Consider the following 9,647-nt stretch of genomic DNA (forward strand, 5'->3'; position numbering starts at 1 on the left):
GTCCTTGTCTATCAGGTTTGTAAAAATTAAATGTCTTTGTATAGGAAATATTATGCATTGCAGTTGTTATGGGCATAAGATGATTATCATACATCTTAGTATTTCAGGAGAAGAACAACATAAAAAAGACAGTGACCATGTGCCATTCTGTATTGGTGTCTCTGCTAAATACAGTTTTTCTGTTTTTAGTTAATACAGATGGCATAAAATTACTAGAATTTTCAAACTCTTCTTGAAAATTAAACATTACCTGAAAATAATAAAATTGTTCAGATGAATCATTTATTAAGTGCATGTTCTAAAATGTAATATTGGTTTAGTATATGCACAAGGAATAATTTAATGTCTTAACAGATGTATTTTTCACTTCCTAGTACGTGGCAGTTACACTGTGTTGTAGCCATAACCAGTCTGTTGGTGGACAGTTTCAGGTTGTCTTCTCCTATGATTCAACTCTTTTCCTCTCACCACTTTTTAATTTGCTTAGGAAGTCTGTGATTCGTTGATTTAAGCTGCTTTCCATCATTGATCTCATCTTCCTTTTTTCTTCTTCTTCATTTTCTTTTTGCTTGGTCATTTCCTTCCTAAAAATATTATCTATAGTGGCAATACTTTGCAACTGCTTGCATGTGAGCACCTGCAGGTCAGCCTCCAGACAGCTGATGGCTGATCTGCCTGGTAGAGAGATTGTGGATTTTGGCCGTTGCCTGACATTGGCTGTTGAATAGCTGCTAGCTTGCTCTGTCATACTTAACCGAGAATTGGGTTTGAATCTTGATCTAAAACTGTATCCTGACCATGCACGAGGATGACCCATCATGTAGTCAGATTTGGGAGAGGATGATCTGTCATACTCCAATAGGTCAGCACTGTTGTTCTGATCTTTTTTTATCCGCCTTACTTCATTCATAGTGTTGTCTACTGTGGCCTTGTGAGTTGTACCTCTTAGGTGGAACAACTTTTCCTGTTCTTTCATTATAGTAGCTGTTTCCTGGTAGAGGTTTGCCATTACAACTCGATATCTAAAGTTAAGATGGTCAAGCTTCATTTGTAGTCGTGCTTCCTCCTTTTGATTCCTGTACCTTACATCTGCTGACAATGTGTAAGATATCTCTGTGTGTTTTAATTTTTTCTGCATGGTTTTGAATGAGAATTTGTATTGGATAAAACAAAAGGCTGGTGTTTGGTTCCTGCCTTGCTCCCAGGGCTGCCTGGATAGTCTCTGTCTCTTTGTAACCCCCTGAAATAAAAACAAATGGTTTCAGAAAGTGCATGTTTAAAAGAAAAAGTAAAAAAAAGAATCAAGAATTACATTTAAGTACAGCAGAATTAATTATTTTCTTCAGTGGAGCACACACACACAAATTTAATTATTTTTGAGAAACTCACAGTACTGATGTTTTTAGTGTGTGCATTATACACACCTATAAATGTGCATAAAACTACAATGGAAAGAAAGTTTTGGATTCATACTGTTTATTCAGTACTTTGTTTAAGCACTTTGGCAGTGTCTTCTTAAGTATAACATCACAAGCTTCATACACCAGGGTTTCAGGGTTTTCTGCCATTCTACGCTGCAGATCCTGTCACGCTGTTAAGCTGAATGGAGACTGTCTGTGGCAGTGGTTTCAAACTCCAGTCCTGGAGGGCCACAGTGGCTGCAGGTTTTCATTCCAACCCTTTTCTTAATTAGTGACCTAGTTTTGCTGCTAATTAACTTGTTTTGAATGCATTTTAATTGACTTGTTCTTGACAACTCAGACCCCTTAATTGTTTCTTTTTCCTTATTTAGCAGCCAAACAATAGTGATATATACAGTGAACCAAAACATGACCAGCAAACTGTGTTGATCATACAATATCTGATAATAAAGAAAGGTGAAGGTCTCAGAAATGTTGATCTGCTCAGGTCCCTAAATCATTCTACTAGTGCTCTTAGAAAAGAGAAAATCAACAATTTCAGAAATGTCTGTTACTGCACAATGAGAGCAGCAACAAGCCACGGAATTAAAGAGCGAGTTTAATTAACAACAAGAATCAGAGCCTAATTAAGCAACTGGTTAAAGTGAAATTGGTTGGAGTTTGGGGCCCTGACTTAGTTGGTCTTCTGTTGGCTCACTCACTTCACGTTTCATTTCTGTTTGGGTGCCACTTAAGGAAGAAATTAAGCAATTTAGAGCAACAATGAAGAAATTCAGGGGAACAAATCTTAAATAAACAAGTCAATTAAAATGAAAGGAAAAGGAGTTAATTAGCAGCAAAATCGGGTCACCAATTAAGAAAAGGGTTAGATTGGAAACCTACAGACACTGAGGCCTTTCAGGAAAGGAGTTTGAGACCACTGGCCTATCGACTACTATTTTCAGGTCAGTCCAGTGATGTTCAATTGGGTTCAAGTTCTGGCTCTGTCTGAGCAACTTAAGGTAATTCTAAGAGTTGTGCCTAAGCCACTCTTTTGTTGTCTTTGCTTTGAGCTTAGGGTCCAGAATGTGTTGTACTTTGTTCCATTTAGGTTTCCGTCAATCCTGACTAGTCTCTGGTGTAAGAGTTAAATTTGAATCCTGCTCTATGTGTGCACCTGGCGTGTGTCTGAGTCTCATAACCTTCTGAGCTTATGCTTAAAAGCTGACGCTGTTATATTATTATTCACTATGACAAATGTATTTCTTGTTACTGAGAAAATGTTATATTTATGGCATAGCCTTTCTTCAATAGTACTAAGTTTACTGTTTTTTGTACCAAGCTGGATTATACAATGAATTAGGCCATTGTTCTTTACTTTTTTTTTGTAAAACAAGATGTATGTGGCGAAGTTCACACACCTCCTAAAGTAAAAATAAGAATGAAAAATATACATTCAAAAAGTCGCGTACATCCTAAACAAACAGGACTATCGATCAAATTGTGGTCATCTAAGGTATCAACATCTGCCATGTCCTGTTAGCAACTAGGTGTTAACCAATGTTAACAGTTTCCTGAATTTGTAATGAATTCCTTTTAAAGAATAATGACCTAATCAATGGATTGTATAAATATAGCGCAGATGACACTTTTATCTTTGCAAAAACTCTGATATGATGCTTTTTGCCTCTTCGGAGATTTAGATAAAGAATAATGATTGACGCTTTCTCCACAGTAGCCCATGCCACTGAAAAACAACCCCAGAGCCTGATGCCTCCCCCCACCATGCTTCACTATTGGAATGGTATTGTTCAGGTGATGAGTGGTGCCTGGTTGCCTCCTGTCATGATGCTAATCTTGGTTCCATCAGACCAGGGAATCTGGAGTGTAGTGTAAATCAAGTAATCAGAAGAATTTTGATCAAAGAATTAAGGTGAAGGTTAAAAGTAAGGTTTTTAAGACAGTGGTAAGGCCACCCATGACCAATGGACCTGAAACATGGGCAGTTAAAGGAGCACAGAAGAAGAAGTTGGATGTGTTGAGTTATAAAAAAAGGCAGAATAAGTAATTAAACAATAAGAGGTACAACAAACGTAGGAGAGGTATCTTAGAAATACAGAAAAGTAGGTTGAAGTGGTATGGGCATGTGATGAGGAGAGACAATGAGTATGTGGACAAAAGAGTGATGGGAATGGAAGAACAGGGAAATAGAAAGCGAGGGAGGCTGAAGTAGAGTTGATTTGAGAATGTAAGATTTGAAGGGAAAGGATCTGAATGGAGAGGAGGTGTTGGATCAAGCTCTAAGGAGAAGGTTGATCAGGCACTTCGACTAAACATAGAGGTGGGAAAAGATGGAAAAAAAAGAAAAAGTCTGTGTGTCTTTTTTACTGAGGAGAGGCTTCCACGTGACCGAACTGCCTTAAAGCCCAAGTCTGTGGAATGCGTCAGTGATGGCTGTCTTTTTGGAAGTTTGGCCATTCTTCACACAGGTTCTCTGGAGCTCAGCCAGAGTGACCATTGGGTTCTTGGTCATTTCTCTTACCATGGTCTTTTTCCCATGATTGCTTAGTATTGTCAGATGGCCTTCTCTAGGAAGAGTTGTGGTTGTTCCAGACTTGTTCCATTTAAGAATTATGAAGGCAAGTGTGCTCTTGGGAACCATCAATGCTACAGAAACATTTTGTAGCCTTTCACAGATCTGTGCCTCAACATGATCCTGTTTGTAAGCACTGCAGGCAATTCCTTCAATCTCAGGGCTTGGTATTTCCTCTGATACACATTGAGACCTTAACAGAAAGGTGTGAGCCTTTGCTTACTATTTACAATCAATTAAACTGACCACAGGTCAGCTCCAAACAAGGTGTAGGAACATCTCAAAAATGATCAATAGAATGTGATGTGTATTTAGTGTTATTTAATTTGTGGAAAATGATTTAAATGATTTTAGCTGAAGGCTGCAACATAGCAAAATGTGAAAAGACAGAAGGGGTCTGAGTACAATACTGTCTGAATCCACTGTATATCTTAAGGTATTTTGCTGTCTTTAAGGTTTTTAAGGCTCCCGCCTTCTCTCTGCTAGACTCACCCACTGATATTTAGAAATACTCTAAAAATGCTTTCTGATGAAAAACTGCACTTTGCTTTTTTACTTTTGCTTGATTATTGACCTGCTTTAATTTTAAATGCCTTTCTATTGAGTAACACTAAACTGGAATTGGGAATTAAAAAGGAGTGTTCATTATCTGTCAGATTTAAACAAGTAATTTCTGGAAATGGCAGGTAAGACAGCAGCCAGGAGCTCAGCCTACAGTAAGGAATGTAAACCTGTTATTCATAATATTAAATTGTAGTTTACAGGTAAAGCATTCCAATCTGAACTTACATTTGAGCCTGCAGTGTTATACCATGAACAAAGAAATGCAGTTTCTATTTATTATTAGCTAAGTACAAATTGAATTGACTGCCCTATTCCTAACATTCATCATTTTACTACAGGGTTCTGGAGACCTGGAGCCTATACTGGTAGCACTGGGCACAAGATAAGGAACAACATGGCATGTAATGCCACTCACTTATCATAGCTGCTCAGTTTACAGCAGGAAAGAAGGAAACCTCCATGGAAAGGACCTTAGATCATTACTGAGCATAGTTCCAAATTGCTGTGGGACAGTTTGGAGTCACCGATTCACTTATATTGTACACATCTTTGGACTATGAGAGGAAATCATCGCACCTGGAGGTCACCCTTGAGTCTTCAGAGGAACATGTACACCTTACAAATGGGACCTGAACCCGGGATTGTTGGCGCTGTGCTAACTACTCCACTATGATCACATTTACCATTTACTCCAGCAGCTTAAAGTCAAATACCCTGTAACACTAAATGACTGTTACAGTGCTTTTTAGGAATAGCCTTCATTTACATAGTCTTAGAGCGATGGGGTGTTCCCGTGTCCACCAGTCATGTAGTCTGACATTCCCAGAATGACAGTTGGATTGTTCTGTAACTAACCCCAACAAAGTCAAACAAGAGGCTTAAGTGTGAATGCGAGAGCTGATGCAACCGCAAGTAAAGAAGAAAAATTGGTGTTTTAGACCAGTGGCTTGAGTTTGTCATACCACAACAGAATGAACAGGAAAATGATGGGCACAGACTGTGGCTGAACTCACCATACCTGGGAAGAAATATAGACAGCCACCAGCACCGTCAGAAAGCACAAACAAATGTGGCGAGCGTGCAATACTTTAGAAGTTTGAAACACTACTGACAAGTTGTGTGTTAGTGAAGTAATCAGTCATCCCTTGTGATTTCTAGTTGTAAAAGATGACATCCTGAAGGTTGCATTAATATGTATGCCATGCTGTCCAACTGAAAGTCACGTAGTGTGCTGCTGGCCTAAACTGTCCCAAAACCTCATCAGAAGACTTGTTAAAAGTTGTCAACGTTCTGCTTCTTTTACATAACTTAGTAGTTTATGACAACTCTTTTTTGTAAAGAAGTGATTCCTGACTTCAATTTTAAATACACATTCCCTAAACTGTCACTAGTGTGCTTGAGTACAGTACACGACTCTCTGTTTATTTGACAAAATTCTGTTGAGTCAACTTTATTGATAATAACCTAAGAGCCTGACAAGTAGGGCATGCACATAAGTCATGGGATGGACCTGATTTGTCTTTTTTGCACAGCTTCAAGTGTCTTTTTTAGTGTGATGACCAGAACTGCACACAGCACTCACATGCAGTCACATTAGCACATTATTTACCTTGAGCACAATATCCTTTGATTAATTTCAGTTGTTTTTTCTAGTTTTTGATGTTCTGTAAAGTTCAAGAATATTCTTCATGTCATTTGGAAGCCTAACTTGATGAAGACAACAGTCAGCTATAGTGACTGTGAGATTTGCTTAACAATTCCGCCATGGTGCTATCACGTTCAGCTTTGCATTTCAGTGATGAAAGTGTGTCCTCTGTTTGCACAATTGAGATGCAGATTGACATATAAGGTAACATTTTCAGACTTTGATATTCAACTAAAGGCCCTTTGAATATGTCTCTGGGTAAACAAGCTGCTGCCAAGTTTGATATGGCTGTTTCTAACACTGCTGCCGAACGAGTTCTGTCCTGCTGCAGCAAATGTGCCCAGCGGCATACTGATCATCCCACTTTTGAGCGCATCACCAATAAGTCACTTTTTGCAATTTTCCTTAGAGTCACTTGTGTTACTGTGGGGATGGATCTGCAGAGAAGAAACGCCTAAGGAGCAAACAAACAATGGCACACTCTCCATTCTGTGCAGTATTACATAACAGCGAGACAGAGCCGGATGACCAGGAGGGAAAAATAGGGTCACAGTAACAGGTAACAGTGCTCAGCCAGTGTGGTCTCGCAGTTTAGAAGATCCAGAAGCACTGAGCACTTACAACAAGCTTTGATTACCCACCATCCATTTTGTAGACAGGACTGCAGGACGATGAAGACTATGTTAGTATCATGGGCACTGCATGGCATACTCATATAAACACCCACACGGGGTGGCCACTTTAGACTGGACCTGATAATGACACACACTCTATTTGAGATGGAATGAAACTGAGTAATTGGTTCTGAGCACGCCTGAAAATGTGGAGAGCATGTGGATTCCACACAAACTGTGAGGCTGTAATGCTAATCGATATGCAACCATGCTGCCTTCGGTTAAAACTAATCGAGTATTCTGAAATAAAATGGTGGTCCAAAGTACCAGATATTTTAACTGGCTTGCTTGATGGATCTCCATCACCCATCTATAAACTCCTGAACTTTCATTTAATGTAATTTAATTCATGTACACCTTCATACCAGACTCAGCACTTTAAATCATAGTACAGTATATGAATAAATACATAAAATATGAAATGATAATAAAGAATATGAATGTTTTTTAAATGATTTTATCTTCACTTTATAGTGAGTCTATCTTTAATTAATTCAAATAAACTCAGCAGGCCACAGCTCTGCAGGACCTTTGATGGTCAGCTATGCAATCATCAAGACATGAAGACTCCAGGCGGGTCATCACAGCAGCATGTCTTTGGACAGGATCAGGAAACCAACATCTCTGAGAGCTACAACGTTACAGAGTTTTTCTTCACACAGAGAACTGTGAGTACATGGTGTAAAGTAGTAAGTAGTGTAGTGTCATGTTAGGGAAATTAGGAGAACAGAATCGGTGAACTTATTGGGCTGCATGGCCCAAAATGTTTTTAGTGTTCTGATGATATGTGCTGTATTGCTGTCCAAGATCAAGGACATTAAATTACAGTGAATAAACCTAGACATCTAGACATCTTGGCACCGTTCACAAGGATCCCTTCTTGATGGGCCGCTAGTCTGTTACATTTATGTGTGCATCCACTTTCTGAATCTGTCTTTACTTTTGTTGGGCCTATGGAGTGGCCCAACAGAAACAAACAAATAATGATAGTCATGGGCGACTTTCCCAGCAGCAATGGGTGCACTGCTGGATTGGGGTTCCAGTCCATAATAGCTTGCTGTCACACATGTCAGACCAGTTAGACAGCACTTTATCTCTCCCCAGTGCTATGTGTAGCTTTTCACAGAAGCTCAATAAATAGTATTATAATTTAACAAACAACAACCCCCAGTACACATCAGAATAACAAGAATGATTGAACAAACTAACATACATCAGTTTTGTTTTGCTCATTTTTCTCTGCTGTCTATTTCCATTACAAGATCACAAATAGCTGGAGTCTGTCCCAGTAGCATTCTGTGTACTGAGAGCCATGAACCAAACATGGCCGAGATGCCAGTCCATCTCACAGCACACACACACACACACACACATATCCACTTAGTGAAGCTGCAGGTTCACAGGCCATTCCAGCCTAACGCAGCAGTAAACAGACACAAAGCAGGGGCCAACCCCAATTGGGATGCCAGCCTCTCATTAGGCACAGTCATTCACTGAGCCAATTTACGGAGACCAGTTTACCTTACGTGCATGTCTGTGGCATGTAAGCAGTTAATCATTAAATAAAAAATCTGAATTATGAGGCAGATGTTAGGGAGCCTCTGTTAATCAACGAGCTTTTCTCTTATGTTATTATGATTTTAACAGTCAGAAAATGTCAAAAGACTACACCACAGCCCCTTCCATCAGCCCATTTTCTACCCTGCTTGTCCTGTTCAGGGTCGCAAGTTGCTGCTACCCCTGTAGGACTGGAGACCAAGCTAGATGGGGTGCCAGTCCATTGCAGAACACATTCTCAAACACACACACACACTCAACTTGTACCTGGACAATTTGAATTGAAAATGCTCTTAACAAACTGCAAATGACTAGCATTCCTGTAAGGGTCAACTCTGGCCCCACCGTGACTCTGGATTGGATTAAGAGGGTCTGGGGAAGTGTATGTGTGTGCATTCTTAAAGGATTGAGCGTTCATTAACCTGAAAAATTAGAGACTTACCTCATCTGCTGGAAAATTGTTGTTCTTAAAAGTCCTGGATTAGGTGAGCTATGCCACTTCACGTCTTCTTCTTCTAGGTCCTCCTCAAGCAGTGTAGCCTTGTACACCAGATTTGTGGTTAACAAAGAAACGGAAAAAGAGAAAGTCCCAAATTTCCTTGAGTGAACAATTTAGCTGCCATGGCAGCTTGTAAACAAAATGAAGAGCAGCAGCCGCCTCGCTCTGTGTCAAGCCATTGGGTGACATTCAAAGGACACAATGAGTAGGTCAGGTTTCTTAGAACAATGTCCTTGGCTTTGGGGCGTTATGATGGTGAGCAGAGCAAACTGACAGAACTAGAACTAATATTAACTATGTACACAATTAAAGAAAAGCTGAATCCTCAGCATGACAGGTCTCCAAACAAGAGAGAGTGACAGAAGCTGTCATAATGTTGTATGTCATATTCCTTCACATTGTGGTTCTTGTTTTATTATATGGAAGAGCATTGCCATCTTGTCTGAAGTAATTCAGACTGGCGTGCCGTGTTCCCAGAGCTGCTGGGATTGACACTGGCTTGTCGTGGCAGTGATCTGGAAATGCAGTTTCAAAAATGGATGTGTGGATGGATGTAGCGTGGTGTGAATTACACTGTAGCATTTAGGGGAGCTCAGCTTTACCGTAGCCAGCCTGGCATAGTGCTGATCCTCCTGAAGAAAGCCAGTGTTAAAATCAAATTCCTTATTGGTTGAAACTTCTTCAACTTCATCTCTGTGATGTCAGTTATTTTTTT

At 39.7% G+C, this 9,647-nt stretch overlaps 1 protein-coding gene across 1 annotated transcript; it reads right to left on the reverse strand.

Moving 5' to 3' along the window:
- LOC127527301 (uncharacterized) lies at window positions 1-9,016 on the reverse strand. The gene is made up of 2 exons (XM_051925607.1): window positions 8,876-9,016; window positions 1-1,240 (listed from the first exon to the last, which is right to left on the reverse strand). Exon 2 carries the CDS (start codon window positions 1,136-1,138, stop codon window positions 443-445), a length of 696 nt encoding a protein of 231 aa, XP_051781567.1. The 5' UTR covers window positions 1,139-1,240; window positions 8,876-9,016; the 3' UTR covers window positions 1-442.
- Window positions 9,017-9,647: the final 631 nt, after the last annotated feature.

This window comes from Erpetoichthys calabaricus, chromosome 3 (assembly GCF_900747795.2).
Source record: "Erpetoichthys calabaricus chromosome 3, fErpCal1.3, whole genome shotgun sequence".
Taxonomy (NCBI): domain Eukaryota; kingdom Metazoa; phylum Chordata; class Cladistia; order Polypteriformes; family Polypteridae; genus Erpetoichthys; species Erpetoichthys calabaricus.